Here is a 17110-nt window from a genome sequence, read left to right on the forward strand (position 1 = left end):
TGAATGTACAGTCTGTTCAAAACAATACTCTCCATATAAGGTGTGGGGGGTGACTTTTAAAGGGGGAATTTTTTTTTTGAGAAATGTATTTTTATTTATTTTTTAATGTTTAAAATTTTTTACTTAAATTCTAATTAGTTTAACATACAGTGCAATATTGATTTCAGGAACAGAATTCCGTGATTCATCACTTACACACAATACCCAGTGCTTATCATACATAATAAGTGCCCTCCTTAATACCCATCACCCATTTAGCCAACCCTCTACCCACCTCCCTCCAACAAGCCTGTTTGTTCTCTATCATTAAGAGTCTTTTATGGTTTGTTTCCGTCATTCTTTTTTTTTTTCTTTTTTTTTTTTTTTGCCCCTTTCCATACATCCGTTTTGTTTCTTAAATCCCACATATGAGTGAAATCATATGGTATTTGTCTTTCCCTGCCTTATTTTGCCTAGTATAATACATTCTAGCTCCATCCACGTCACTGCAAATGGCAAGATTTCATTCTTTTTGATGGCTGAGTAACATTACACTGTATGTGTGCATATATATGTGTATATATATGTATATATATAATATGCATCACATCTTTATCCATTCATCAGTCAATGGACATTTGGGCTCTCTTCATAGTTTGACTGTTGTTGATAGTATTGCTATAAACATCAAGATGCATGTACCCCTTCAAATATGTATTTTTGTATCCTCTGGATAGATACCTAGTAGTACAATTGCTGGATCATAGAGTAGTTCTATTTTTAACTTTTTGAGGAAACTCCATACTGTTTTCCAGAGTGGCTGCATTTCTACCAACAAAAAGGTTCCCCTTGCTCCACATCCTTGCCAACACCTGTTGTTTCTTGTGTTAGTGTTAGCCATTCTGACTGGTGTGAAGTGGTATCTCATTGTGGTTTTGATTTGTATTTTGCTGACGATGACTGATGTTGACCATCTTTTCATATGTCTGTTGGCCATCTGGATGTCTTCTTTGGAAAAGTGTCTATTCATGTCTTCTGCCCATTTCCTCACTGGATTATTTGTTTTTTGGGTGTTGAGTTTTATTAGTTCTTTATAGATTTTGGATATTAACCCTTTATCACATATGCCATTTGAAAATATCACTTCCGATTCTGTAGGCTGCATTTTAGTTTTGTTGATTACTTCCTTGCTGTGCAGAAGCTTATCTTTATGAGGTCCCAATAGTTCATTTTTGCTTTCATTTCCCTTGCCTCCGGAGACATGTCTAGTAAGAAGTTGCTATGGCCAAAGAGTTTGCTGCCTGTGTTCTCCTCAAGGATTTTGATGGTTTCCTGTCTCACAATTAGGTCTTTCATCCATTGTGAATTTATTTTGGAGTATGTATAAGAAATTGATCCAGTTTCATTCTTCTGCATGTTGCTGTCTAGTTTTCCCAACACCATTTGTTGAAGAGACGGTCTTTTTTCCACCAGGTATTTTTTCCTGCTTTGTTGAAGATTAGTTGATCATATGGTTGTGGGTCCATTTCTAGGTTCTCTATTCTGTTCCATTGATCTATGTGTGTTTTTGTGCCAGTACCATGCTGTCTTAATGACCAGAGCTCTGTAATATAGCTTGAAATCTAGAATTGCGCCACCTCCAGTTTTGTTTTCCTTTTTCAGGACTGCTTTGGCCATTAGGGGACTTTTGTGAAAGTCCTCTGTGAAAAATTCTAGTGGTATGTTGATAGGGACTGCATTAAATGTGTAGATTGCTTTGGGTAGTATAGACATTTTAACAATGTTTGTTCTTCCTAATCCAGAGCATGGAGTGCTCTTCCATTTCTTTGTGTCCTCTTTAATTTCTTTCATAAGTGTTCTACAGTTTTCAGAGTACAATTCTTTTACATGTTTGGTTAGATTTATTCCTAGATATCTTCTTGTTTTTGGTGCAATTACAAATGGGATTGACTCCTTGATTTCTTTTTCTCCTACTTCATTATTGGTGTACAGAAATGCAACAGATTTCTGTACATAGATTTTATATCCTGCAACTTTGCTGAATTCATGTATTAGTCCTAGAAATTTTTGGTGGAGCCTTTCAGGTTTTCTACATAGAGTCTCATGTGCAGATAGAAGAAGTCTGACTTCTCCCTTTCCTATTTAGATGCCTTTTGTTTCTCTCTGATGTCTGATTGCTCCAGTACTATGTTAAATAGTAATGGTGAGAGCAGACATTCTTATCTTATTCCTGACCATAGGGGAAAGCCTCTCAGTTTTTCCCTAATGAGGATGCTATTAGCTGTGGGCCTTTCATATAAAGCCTTTATGAGTTGACGTATGATCTTTCTATCCCTACTTAAGGGGGAATCTTTCTATATGGATAGAGTGATGTCCTTAAATAAAAAACAAGGTTGAAGGATATATATACATCACATATATACAGTATTCCTGCCAAAAATGTAGTAAGTTGAATTTAATTGTGAAGAAACAGAGACTTACGTTGAGAATATTCAACAAATATACTGGCTTGCACTCTTAAAAAATATATCTATGTCATGAAAGACCAAGAAAAGCTAAGGAACGGTTTCAGAATAAAGAATACCAAATAAGCATAACATCTAAATGCCAAGTGTGTTTCTTGACTAGATCCTGGCTTACATGAGAAATTACTACAGAGAACAATGAGAAAACTTAAAAAATTTGACTATTTACAACATATTAAATAATAGCATGGTATCAATCAATGTTAAATCTCCTGAATTTGGTAAGTACTTTGGTAATTTTTGTAAGTCCTTGTTCATATATACATGTTGAACTATTTGAAGAATCAGAATGTCTTCAACTTACTAACAATTAGCAAATAGTAACAATAATAACAGCAATTATATACACACAAAAAATAAAAATACATATTAAAATGTTCATATATAAATGTTTATATTTGGTGAATATAAGTGAGGAGTCTACTGGTGTTCAATCTACTATTCTTGCAACTTTTCTATAAATGAGACTTTCAAAATACAACTTTTTTTTTTAATTAGGGAAGTCTAAATATAATAAGTGTAAGATTTAACTCGAGGAAAAGCAAAAGAATGTAAAAGCTTCCTATAGACTTGTTAAGAACAAATTAAAATGAGAACAAGAGTATTAAGACAAATAAAAGTAAACATGAAGAGCAACAGCTTTGCTAATTTCAGTTGTAAGATGGTCAAACAAGAAAAATTACTTAGCAAAAATCACTGATTTTACTTAAACTCCTAACTCAAAAGATAATTGTTCTCTTTGTTCCACTAAGAAGCTGTGCCTTTAAGACACTCTAGATATTAATAAAAAGTAAAACTGAGTTTTAATTAAGTACATTTCAATTTTTGTTCAGCCTTGCACTGTATACCACAAAACTATTAAGCATCTACTACTAACATGTCAGACACTGGACTAGGTACTGAGGTTAGAGAGGAAACACAGTTCTTATTTTCAAGAAGTTTTTTCTAGGAGAGAAAGGATAAATATCCAATTATGTTACAATAAATAGCCACATGTGATGATAGAAGTTCCCTCTAAGAAAGGCATCTAAACCAGAACTAGAAGGACAGGGAAGCAGGTAGGCAAGATTTTATGAAATTGGGGGAGGCTTCAGAGTATAAGTTATCTAAGCAAATGGTGGGAAAGCATTCCATACAAAATAGAAATCCTGGGAAGCATCAGTGAACAGAGTACACAGGGCACTGCAAGTCCATTATTGAGAGCTGGAGTGTATTTTCTAAATTATTTTTAACAGGTAAAAAAAATATCAATTACACAGTCAAGAAACTGTATTTGTTTTAAAGGATTCCATGATGTAATCCTACTTTGTTACAGCCCAGCCTATTTAAAAAACAATGTATAGAGTCACTGGCCTAGAGAAATCTAATCTAACGTGGGAAAAGAAACCCAAAAAACAGGAACACCAGTCAAGTGGTGAAGCATCTGGAAATTAAAAAAAAAAAAAAAAATTAATGTTTATTTATTTTTTGAGAGAGAGAGAGAGAGACAGAAAGAGACAGAGCACGAGCAGGGAAGGGGCAGAGAGAGAGGGAGACACAGAATCTGAAGCAGGCTCCAGGCTCTGAGCTGTCAGCACAGATCCTGTCACAGAGCTCAAACTCACAACTGTGAGATTATGACCTGAGCCGAAGTCAGACACTTAACCAATGCCACCCAGGCACCCCATGGAAATTTAGATTACTTCAGAATCCTAGGCTTAACCAAGAAAGTCAAAGCTACTAGGAAGCAACTACAGAGCTTATACAGAGGTTATTATATTAGGTCTTAAAAAAAAAAAAAGATTTTTAACACTTTTCTTCTCTCTTAATATTACAATCCAATTTTAACCAATGGACCAAGGTTTTATACAAAAGAGCAAGTTACTCAAAAAGTATTTTTTTTAAAAGCTAATCTACCTCTTTAGTACTTTCATTTCTAACACTAGACTTATAAATAGCTACCTTCAGTAATTCTACATTATTGTAGTCTCTAATTTACAAAGTATATAATTTTATTAGGTTTTAATAACAGGCCATCTTATAGTTTCTGAACTTGGACTACAATTTCATGCCAGTGCAAAAACTGAAAAAGAAAACAAGCTCTTAATCAAAATAAACCCCTGAAGAGGGAAAAATAGCCTCTGAAATGTAGGAGTTCTGAGAGAAAATAACAAGATTTTTAAAAGGAAAAGATGACTGGTTTATGTAATAAAGTAAACCAGACACCAATCACATGAGTCACAAATTCACATATTCACATGTCCCCTGTGAAGAAGCGTAGGTGGTTAGGAAAGTTGGGAAGAGATTACCTTTTGAGTCAAAGGAATGTCAAAGAATCCAGCCATACATACATGCTTCATTTCATTCCCACAAACTGGTATAGTCAGAAAATTCAAAAGGCACCCCTTGCCAATTAGGTGAATTAAATTAAATTAATGGAATTACAACATAGATAATGCTAGAAATACAAATTGGTCTAAGTTTGGAGGGCAAGCTGGTAAATGGTGTTTTTAAAAGAATCATTAAAAGAACATGGGAGGAGGGGGGCCAGGAGGTAGAGGTTGGTGGCAATGTAGTATTTAGTAGTGTACCAAACTCTGAAGCAGAAATAGTAGATGAGTCTGGCAGATGGTCTCATCGACCAGCCCTGCTCCACTGGCAATGGCAAGCTAAGGCACTGCACTAGAGAGACTCTCGGGCAATTTGAGTTCACAGGGAATAAGCAATGTCTTGCCAGAGACACAGAAAAAAAGAAATGATGCCACATTTTTGCTATCTTTGTGTCAAGTAATTAGGATAACAAATAATCATGTACAATAAAATCTTAATCAGGCACTCATTCTCATGACCAAAGCAATGATGGGGTGGAGGTACGGCAGGAGAGGAGATTAACATCTTTAAAAACTTGCTGCCACACTCCTACTAAACTTTTTGTTTTTAATGTTTATTATTTATATTTGAGAAAGAGAAAGAGCATGAGTGGGCAAGGGTCAGAGAGAGAGAGGGAGACACAGAATCCAAAGCAGGCTTCGAGCTGTCAGCACAGAGTATGACACAGGGCTCAAACCCACAAACTGTGAGATCATGACCTGAGCTGAAGTCGGATGCTTAACTGACTGAGCCACCCGGGCATCCCTTCCTAAACTTTTTTGATGCTGCCTTTCTCTGTATTTTTCAGAACCTCTGCTTCTCATTCCCACTCATCCCTGAAATACTGAGATAGACCTTGGAGTCATACATATTTTTTTAAATGAAGAACCAGGGCTCAGAGTCATAACATGAAAAGTTTTGTCAAAAGTCTAACAGGAATTTCCTGCAAGCACCCATCTACACTATAAGATAAATTACTTCCATCATATTGTCTGCTCTAGCACTGTCTGGATCAGGGGTGATAAAAGAGCCCCAAGTCTCTCAACATGGGCAAAAACTGCTAATCAGTCCCAATAATCTTTAGCCTGAATCTTTTTCAACATAATCCTCCAGGGAAGCTAATAGCAGTTAACCAACTACACAGGATATGAAATCTACATGCCATTCTTGTTGTGACAATAACCAAAGGTAGTAATTTCAATGGCAAGCATTTATTAAATGCTTACTATGTGCCAGCCACTCTTCTAAGTGTTTTATATATATTTCCTTGTTTAATCCTTGTTTAATCCTCATAATAACCTTAAAAGACAGGTACTATTCTTTTCCCCATTTTATTTTTTTTTTAATGTTTATTTAATTATTTTGAGAGAGACAGTGTGTGTGCGTGTGCAAGCAGGGGAGGGGCAGAGAGAGAGAGGGAAACAGAATCCCAAGCAGGCTCCACGCTCAGCCCAATGCAGAGCTTGATCCCATGACCATGAGATCACGACTTGAGCCAAAACCAAGAGTGGGGTACTTAACTGACTGAACCACCCAGGTGTCCTGCCCCCATTTTACAAAGAGGAAACAAAAGCACAGAGATGTTAAAAATTGCCTGAACTCCAAAGAAGATATACAATAAGCATATGAAAAGATGCTCAACATCATCAGTCATTAGGAAAATATAAATAAAACTCACAAGATATAATTTCATATCTACCAGGATAGCTATCCTGAAGAGAAAACAGAAAAATAGTTAAGTTTTGGTGAGGATATGGAGAAACTGGAGTCCTTATACACTGCTGGAGGGAATGTAAACTGGTGCAGCTGCTGAGCCATATATTTTAGAGGAACTGCCAGACTGTTCCTCTAAAAGCTAAATATATGACCCAGCAATTTCACTCCTACATATGTGCCAAAAGGAATTGAGAGCAGAGATTCAAACAGATGTCTACACACCAATGTTTGTTTCAGCACTGTTCACAATTGCCAAAATTTGTAAACAACCCCGATGTCCAAAACCAGAAATGGATAAACATGTTTATCCATCCAATAGAATATTATTCAGCCATGAAAACAAATGGTACAACATGGATAAACTTTGAAAACATTATGTTAAGCAAAACGAGTCAGATAAAGAAGTACAAATATCATATGCTTCCAGTTATATGAAATACCTAGAACAGGCAAATTCACAGAAACAGAAAGTTGAATAGTGGTTACAGGGGCTGGAAAAAGAATGAGGACTTACTGAGTTTTTGTTTGGGTGATGAAAAGTTTTGAAACAGATAATGGCAATAGTTGCACAAGAGTGTGAATGTAATTGATGCTACTAAGTTATATACTTAAAAATGGTCAAAATGGGGGCACGGGGGGGCTCTGTCAGTTAAGCATCAGACTCTGAGTGTGGAGCCTGTCTGCTTATGATTCTCTCTCTCCCCTCTCCCTTTGCCCCCTCCCCTGCTTGCACTAGCTCATGTGTACTCTCTCAAAAAAAAAAAAAAAATTTTTTTTACATTAAAAAAAACCCTTTTTTTAATGTTTATTTTTGAAAGAGAGAGAGAGACAGAGACAGAGAGACAGAGTATGAGCAGGGGAGGGTCAGAGAGAAAGGGAGACACAGAATCCGACACTCCAGGCTCTGAGCTGTCAGCACAAAGCCTGACGTAGGGCTCCAACTCACAAACCGTGAAATCATAACCTGAGCCGAAGTTGGTTACCCAACCGACTGAGCCACCCTGGTGCCCCATAACAAATTTTTTTTTAATGTTTATTTATTTTTGAGAGAGAAAGAGAGAGAGAGACACAGAGTGCGAGTGGGGGAAGGGCAGAGAGAGAGGGAGACACAAAACCTGAAGCAGGCTCCAGGCTCTGAGCTGTCAGCACAGAGCCTGATGTGGGGCTCGAACTCACAGACCGAGCTGAAGTCAGACACTTAACCGACTGAGCCACCCAGGCGCCCTTCCCCACCTCCCAAAAAAAAAGAATTTTAATAAACCTACCTGTGTAGCCTTGTCCCTCATGCAAGGAGCAGCCTGCCCATGACTATCACGAGGCCAGTGCCCTGCAAGGTATGGAGCAGCAAGTGTATCCAGAGAGGAAGTGCGCCGGATAATACTAGAGGGGCTTGAGGATGGTGGTCGTGTTTTGTCACCTAGATTTAAGACAAATATATGTATTTTTAAAATAGATTAGGAAGGAAACAAAGTAGAAACTAAGTACTAAACTATGTGGAAATTCTCTAACTTAAAAAAAAACAAGTAATAAAAAGGAGTAAGCGACTAATTCATACAAACTTGGACAAATCTCCAGGGAATTATACTGAGTGAAAACAGTCAATCTCACATGGTTACATACTATATGATTTCATTTATATAACACTTTTGAAACGAAAAAACATTTAGAAATGGAGGAGAGATTACTGGCTGCCAGGAGTCAGAGATGGGGAGGAACAATGAACTGGCAGAAGAAAAGCAGGTGTTATAAAAGGGCAACAAGAGGGACCCTTGTGATAAGGAGCTATTCAGCTTTACTGTAGTGATAGATACAAAAACATACAGAGATTAAACAGTATAGAATTATACACATATACAAATGAGTTCAAGTAAAACTGGAAAAATCTGAAGTAATAAGAATAGATTATACAATGTCAATATCCTGGTTGTAATATTGTACTATGGTTCTACAAAATGTTATTACTGAGGGAGACTGGGCAAAGTGTACAAAACCTGTATTATTTGTTACAACTGTAATGATCTCTACAGGAAAAAAGAAAATAAGACAAATGTATATCTACCCATTTTAAAAATGTTCATCTTGGTTTTAAGATTAAATAAGTATAAGAAACAAAATACTTATTTATCATTATACCACCTATACTCAAGAGGATATAAGACAGCTAAGATAAAGTTACAGGGAAAATTCCATTTTAATCAGCTCTATATAACACACATCTTAGGGAGATTTTGTCACAATAAAACCATATTAACCAGGCTATAGGAACATTCATTGAAGGCACATATGCAAAAATCTTTTTCATTTCAAGCTACAGCATATAGATTTAAATGTGAGTTAAAAAAAGGAAAAAAAAAACTTTAAAAATTAGGTAATGGGAAGTGAGAGGTGACAGAAGAAACACCTTTGTATCTCCTTTTTTTCTTTGATGGGAGAAGGAAATAGGCTTAGCTAATTTATACTTTAAGAAGGAAGGAAACAAAGGAAAGGCTTTAAAATACTAAACATATGCATAAATTGGACTGTATTATAATGCTATCATTCTAGTTCTATGTGATAAATACCTGTGCTCTTAAGCCCATATACAAAAACACTTTGAGACACCTATCTTCTGTTTGTATTACATTATGTCTTAATAAGAGTCTTGCACAGTTAACAAGTGTAAAAGTTCAGTTCCTGGTTATGTGACCCATATAACAAAAGATTCAATTCCACTAAAATAATAGTTAACAGCACCTGTGTTGCTGATAATCATAAAGCTGCTTCAAAGATATGCCTCCGATACATAATTTGCTTTCAAAATGGCACAATTATTTCACTGAAACAATGCCTAATTGTTGCAAATGCTAACCATCTCTGCATAGTCTTCCTTTTATAGTAAACACAAAATAAACGCTGTATGTGTCCGTAAGTTCAAGAAAGCACATTCTCACATTATTATGACAAGTAAAAAGCAATAAATGTACATGTTCACAAATTTCCTCTAACTAAAAAATTAATCTCTACTGGACAGTCACATGACTGTTCTCAGCTAGGAAAAAAAAAAGACATACACTATGTGATCTGGAGTATATTCATCAAAATCAAATCGTCAGAAGCTTTCTGGTACCTCTTTCCTACTATGATGCTGCTTCAGTCACCCACCAGTGCACTGACCAAGCAGATCTTACTAATCGGACTGATTCCATTTTGGAGATTTTTAATTATTGAAGAGTTGACTTTTCAACGAGGCCTCTTAAGACTATTAAATTTTCTATAATAGGGGCGCCCGGGTAGCTCAGTTGGTTGAGTGTCCGACTTTGGCTCAGGTCATGATCTCATGGTTTGGGAGTTTGAGCCATGCATTGGGCTCTGTGCTGATAGCTCAGAGCCTGAAGCCTGCTTTGGATCCTGTGTCCCTCTCTCTGCCGTCCCCTGCTCATGCTCTCTTTCTCAAAAATAAATTTAAAAAACAAAACAAAAACAAAACACTTTTAAATATTCTATAATGAAATGAAGAATAGAAAAATTATACATCATCATGTGTAAAAATACTAAACATTTTCTTTTTAGAACTCCCTTCCTATAACCCACTCATTTGAACATTTACTAAGGGTCTGTGAGCCAAGGCAAAGACCTAGAAATTAAAAAGACTTAAGTTACAGTAAGGAACACAGTCTACATCTAGCTTGTCATGATTCCATTTCAATCCAAGTTCCCAAAATTGACAGGATTTGGTGCCTAATTATAAGGGAGTTTAAGGATGGGAGGGAGTCTCAATAGTCAAAGATGACTCAAAGATTCCCATCCTACCTAAACAAAGGCTGTATTTATAAGAAGTCCAGGGGCTCCTGGGTGGCGCAGTCGGTTAAGCGTCCGACTTCAGCCAGGTCACGATCTCGCGGTCCGGGAGTTCGAGCCCCGCGTCAGGCTCTGGGCTGATGGCTCAGAGCCTGGAGCCTGTTTCCGATTCCGTGTCTCCCTCTCTCTCTGCCCCTCCCCTGTTCATGCTCTGTCTCTCTCTGTCCCAAAAATAAATAAACGTTGAAAAAAAAAATTTTAAAAAAAAGAAGTCCAGAGGAAAAAACTCTGGCAGCTGACAAGACCCTTCATGATCAGACCTCTTTAGCTTCATTCTGTTGCCTGTACTACCTCAATCTCTACACCAGGCTGAATGACCTACAGTTCCCAACAAGTACTGTGCTTTGCATGCCTCCATGCCTTTGTCTCTACCTAGATTTCCCTAGATAGCTCTTTCTTTGGTTTGGCTAATTCATGTTTAACCTTTCAAACTTCAGTTCAGATGTCTAAACTGAAATTCAAAATTCAGTTCAGATATTTCCCCTGGAAAATCCTTTTTTTTTTTTTAAGTTTATTTATTTATTTTGGGAGAGAGCATGCACGCACATGAAAGCCTGCATAGGCATGAGTGAGGGAGCAGAGAGAGAGAGAGAGGGAGAGAAAGAGAGAATCCCAAGCAGGTTCTACATTGTCAGCGCAGAGACCAATGTGGGGCTTGAACCGTGAGATCATGACCTGAGTGGAGATCAAGAGTAAGACGCTTAAGACTGAGCCACCCAGGCACCCCTCCCCTGGAAGATCTTCCTTGAACAGCCACCCAAGTCCAAGAACCACACCAACATCTAAGTCAAAAGTCCTACTGTTGTGCTGCCATAGCGCGGTTCACAGAAATAGTCCCTTGACTGTTCAGTGCTCTACTAAAGAATGAAATTTTGGAGGGCAGGAATTTTACTTCCCCTCCAACCCAATGATTAAGATGGTACCTGATATATATGCAGAGAAGACAATGCCTTCTAATGTTACTATTCTTCATAAACAAGGGCAAGCGTGCACCACACTCTTGTTAATCCAAAGTAAAACAACAAAGACAAATACTTCCTGGTATTACTTTCATGTGGAATCTTAAAAAAAAAAAAAAAGTCAAACTCATAGAAAAATTATTGCCAGGGGGCACCTGGGTGGTTCAGTGGTTGAGCATCCAACTGTTGGTTTTGGCTCATGTCATGATCTCATGGTTTGTGAGTTCGGGCCAGGCATCAGGCTCTGTGCTGACAGAGTGGAGCCTGCTTGGGATTCTCTCTCTCTCTCTCTCTCTCTCTCTCTCTCTCTCTCTCTCTCCCCCTCCCCTGCTCTCTCTCTCTTTCTCAAAAAAAAAAAAAAAATTAAAAAAAAAAAAGGAAAAAGAAAAGTGATGGCCAAGGCATGGGAAATAGGGAGAAGTTGATGAAAGGGTACAAACTTTCAACTGCACAATAAATAAATAAAGTCTGAAGATCTAACGTATAACATGGTGACTACACTTAATTATCATTGTATTGTACAATTAAAATTTACTGCATGTAGAACTTTAAAGGAGCTCCTGGGTGGCTGAGTCTCTTAAGTGCCCGACTTCAACTCAGGTCATGATCTCACATTTCGGGGGTTTGAGCCCTGCATTGGGCTCTGTGCTAACAGCTCAGAGCCTGGAGCCTGCTTTGGAATCTGTCTTCCTCTCGCTCTCTGCCCCTCCCCCACTCATACTCTTTCTCTCTCTCTCTCTCTCTCTCTCAAAAATACATAAAACATTAATAAATAAATAAATGAAAAGATACATATGTGAGATGATGAATGTTATTTAAACAGATTAGAGGAATCCTTTCACAATGTTTACATACACCAAGTCACTTTAAATATGTTAAAACTTTGTCAATTATATGTAAATGAAGCTAAAAATAAAACTAAATCAAAACAACAAAACAAAGGTTCAAACTTGACTTTGTTTTTTAACAATCTTTAAAGAAGTTAACTACTGCAGGGTGTGGCACTAAAAATAGCAGTCAATGCCTTGGGCTCTAAAGTTCAGAACTCCCCAACTATCTGTGACCAGTTCTGTTGGTTCCTGAGTAACTTCAACGGCAACAGTAGAGCATCCCAAAGCACAGCCCCTGGGTATTACATTAACAGATTCTATAGACTTTGTCAGATTTAGGTATTTGTAGAACTTAATCAGGTACTGCTTAAAGGTTGTATTCATATTCATTTGTTCAGTGAGGGAAAAAAAAAGTCTCACCTTTTTCAAATACAAAAATGATAAAATACTTATTGTAAAGAAATATAACAACACAAATAAATGCCAATAGGACACCACTCAGAGATAACCATTTTAGTGAGTATTTATCTCAGAGATTTGTCTACCATTCACACACACAATTTTATATAAATAAGGCTCCATTAGGCATGCTATTACTTATTGTTGAGAAGTCAAATGAGCTTGTTGAGGACCTATTTCCATTGCAATAAATATAAATCTATAATACATCACCATTTTTAATAGCTGTATACTATCATATTGAATGGATATACTTAATCCCATAATGATAGACATTTCTAGAGGCAGATCAATATCTTTTTATATTTAATTATCTCTTTGTGAAAAAATTTCTAGACGTCAAATTATATATCCAAGGATACACATATACTAAAATTTTAAGTACTGCCACACGGCCTTCCACCAGAAACGATTTTGCCCTCACAAGAATACTCATTTACCCACATTCTGCAGTGTACTTTATCATTTTCTGCCAATCTAAAAAAAGATTAAAAATACCTTTTTATTTGTATTTTGATTACTAAGTTATAAAATACTCAGATTTTACTGGCAATTTATATTTTTTATACATTACCAGTATTTTTAAATATTACTCCTGATCTCTCTTTTAATTTTATAGAGATCTTTTCTTCTGTTGAAGAAACATTTAAAGGAGGTTCCTTCAGTTTCATTTTAGCTTCCTTTTCTCATTATTTTTAAGTAAAACAGTTAATTTTATGTTAAATACTATGCATAGTATGATTAAATTCTTATAAAAGTATATGCCTATTTATCCACTGTCTAAACTTCTTCCTACACACGCGCGCGCACGCACACACACACACTCTCTCTCTTCCCCTCTTTCCCTCAAAATATCTCTGGAAATTTTATTTCAGACCTGCTTTTATTGCTCTTTGCTTTAATGCATTTGACAGATTTGATCTTTTTTTTTTTTTTTTTTTTTTTTACAAATTGCAGGTTTGTAGCAACCCTGAGTTGAAAAAGTCTGTGCCATTTTTCAAACAGCATTTGCTCACTTCATGCCTCTGTGTCACATTTTGGTAATTCTCTCAGTATTTCAAACTTTTTCATCATTAAATTTGTTATGATGATCCGTGATCAGTGATCCTTGATATTATCATTGTAATTGTCTTGGGGCACCACAAACCACACCCATAAAAGACAATGAACTTAGTTGATAAATGTTGTTTGTGCTCTGACTGCTCCACTGACCAGCAGGTTCCCCCTTTCTATTCCTCTCCTTGAGCCTTCCTTGAGACACAACAATATTGAACTTAGACCAATTAACAATTCTACAATGGCCTCCATGTGATCGCTCACTTTCAATCAAAAGCTAGAAATGTTTAAGCTTAGTGAGGAAGGTATGTCCAGAGCCTAGATACACTAAGATAGTCCTCTTATACCAGTTAGCCAAGTTGTGAATGCAAAGGAAAAATTCTTAAAGAAAATTAAAAGTGCTACTTCAGTGAACATATGAATAAAAAGAAAGCCAAACACCCCTACTGCTGATATGGAGAAAGTTACAGTGGTCTAGATATAAGATCAAACCAGTCACAACATTCCCCTAGGCCAAAGACTAATCCAGAGGCCCTAACTCTCTTCAATTCTATGGAGGCTGAAAGATGTGAGGAAGCTACAGAAGAAAAGTTGGAAGTTAGCAGAGATTGGTTTGCGAGGTTTAAGAAAAGAAGCCATATTGGGGCCCCTAGCTGGCTCAGTTGGTAGAGTGTGCAACTCCTGATCTCAGGATCATTAGTTTGAGCCCCAATTGGGCATGAAGTCTACTTAAAAAGCAAATAAATAAAAATAATGTTTAAGAAAAGAAAGAAAAAAGAAGCCATCTCTATAACATAAAGTGCAAGATGAAACAGCAAGTACTGATGTAAAAGCTGCAACCAAGTTATCCAGAAGACCCAGCTAAGATAACTAATGAAGGTGGCTATACAAAACAACAGATTTTCAACGTAGATAAAACAGTTTTATACAGGAAACGGATGCTATCTAGGTCTTTCACAGCTAGAGAGAAGAAGTCCATGCCTGGCTTCAAATCTTCAAATGAGAGGCTGACTGTCTTTGTTAGGAATTAATGTAGCTGGTAACTAGGGTGAAGCAAATGCTCACTGACCATTCTGAAAATCCTAGGACCCTTAAGAATTATGCTAAACTACCCTGCCTGTGCTCTATAAATGGACAAACAAAGCCTGGATAACAGCATATCTGTTTACATAGTTTACTTAATTATCTTGAGCCCACTGTTGAGACCTACTGTTTAGGAAAAAAAAACAAAACTCCTTTCCAAATATTGCTGCTCACTGAGAATACACCTGATCACTCAAGAGTTATGATGGAAATAGGCAATGAGATTAATGTTTTCATGCCTGCTAACACAACATCCATCCTGTAGCCCATGGGTCAAGGAGTCTTTTTGACTTTTCAAGTGTTATTATTTATGAAATACATTTCATAACACTATAGCTGCCTAGATGGTGATTCCTCTGTTGGATGTGGGTAAAGTAAAATTGAAAACCTCTGGTAAGGATTCACCATTCTAGACACCATGAAGAACATCTGTGATTCATGAGAAGAGGTCAAAATATCAATATGAACAGGAGTTTGCAAGACATTGATTCCAACCCTCATGGATGACTTTGAGGGATTCAAGACTTCAGTGGAGGAAGTAACTGCAGATATGGTGGAAAGAGCAAAACCAGAATTAGAAGTAGAGTCTGGAGATATGACTAATTTGCTGCAATTTTATGATAAAACTTGAACAGATGAGTAAAGAAAGTAGTTTCTTGAGATGAATCTGCTTCTAGTGAAGATGCTATGAAAACTGTTGAAATGACAACAAAATAATTTGAACATTACATTAACGGAGTTGATAAAGCAGCAGCAGGGTTTGATTTGAATTCTGAAAAAAGTTCTACTGTGGGTAAAACTGCTATCAGAAAGCATCACAGGCTACAGAGAAATCATTCATGAAAGGTCAATCAATGAAGCACTTACTTTAAGAAATTTCCATAGCAATCCCAACCTTCAGCAACCACCACCCTGATCAGTTAGCAGCCATTAACATCAAGGCAGGACCCACAAGCAAAAAGATGACGACTCTGAAAGTTCAGATGGTGGTTACCATTTTTTAGCAATAAAGGATTTTTCAAGGGGCGCCTGGGTGGTTCAGTCGGTTGGGCGTCCGACTTCAACTCAGGTCATCATCTCACGGTCTGGGAGTTCAAGCCCTGCGTCGGGCTCTGTGCTGACAGCTCAGAGCCTGGAGCCTGCTTCAGATTCTGTGTCTCCCTCTCTCTCTGCCTCTCCCCAACTCATGCTCTCCCTCTCAAAAATAAATAAAACTTGGAAAAAAAATTTAATATTTTTCAATTATGTACCTTTTAAAAAATATATAATATTATTGCACAGCTTAATAATAAGCTACAGTACAGCACGAACATAATTTTTATATGCACTGGGAAACCAAAAAACTAATCTGACTTGTTTTATTGCAACATTCACTTTATGGGGATGGTTTGCAACCACACCTGCAAAATCTCCAAGGTATGCCTTTATTTTGGATCCAAGTCCTCTGTCAAATATATGTAGCTGAAAATTTCTGCCTAGTCTGAGGTGTGTCTTTTCCTTTTCTTAATGATGTTTTCTGAAAAGCAATTTTTAATTTCACTATAATAAATTTATCAGCTACTTCTAACAGTTTGTGTTTTTTACTTCCTAAGAAATCTTTGCCTACCCTAAGATCAAGATTTGCTTCTAAGTCATCTTCTGGACATTTTTCTAAATTTTTTCAACGTTTTTTATTTATTTTGGGACAGAGAGAGAGCGAGCATGAACGGGGTAGGGGCAGAGAGAGAGGGAGACACAGAATCGGAAACAGGCTACAGGCTCCGAGCCATCAGCCCAGAGCCTGACGCAGGGCTTGAACTCACGGACCGCGAGATCGTGACCTGGCTGAAGTCAGACGCTTAACCGACTGCGCCACCCAGGCGCCCCATGGACATTTTTCAATTTTAGCTTTCAAATTTAGATCTTTGATCAATTTAGATTTCATTTTTGTGTATAATCTGATCAAGGATTATCAGCCCCCACCCATTTATTCCAAAACCATTTGTTGAAAATATTATATCTGCCCCCACAGAACTACCTTAAGGAATCTTTACTGAAATATATGGGCTATTTCTGGATATTCTACTCTGCTCCACTGATCTATATCTCTGTCCACAAGCAGTACAGTATAAGTTCTTCAACTTTAAATTGCTGTTTTTCAATACTGTTTGTCTACTTGCATTTCAATATAAATTTTAGGTCTTTGCAATTTTGTATAATTCTAAAATTTAATAATAAAAAATCAAATTTTATGTATTTTTAATGTAAATTTTAAGACCAGAATAGGAGTCATAGGAGGTAAAATACTTAGTTTATTCCTGATCTTGAGGAAAGAAAG

At 36.9% G+C, this 17110-nt stretch overlaps 1 protein-coding gene across 1 annotated transcript in view; it reads right to left on the reverse strand.

Moving 5' to 3' along the window:
- Nucleotides 1-17110, reverse strand: part of FAM117B (family with sequence similarity 117 member B) — a 92810-nt gene that overhangs the window by 29712 nt on the left and 45988 nt on the right. The window contains exon 2 of the mRNA XM_047873571.1: nucleotides 7835-7986. Coding sequence (XP_047729527.1) covers nucleotides 7835-7986 — 152 coding nt within the window. The remainder of the gene's footprint in view (nucleotides 1-7834; nucleotides 7987-17110) is intronic.

Source organism: Prionailurus viverrinus, chromosome C1 (assembly GCF_022837055.1).
Source record: "Prionailurus viverrinus isolate Anna chromosome C1, UM_Priviv_1.0, whole genome shotgun sequence".
NCBI lineage: Eukaryota > Metazoa > Chordata > Mammalia > Carnivora > Felidae > Prionailurus > Prionailurus viverrinus.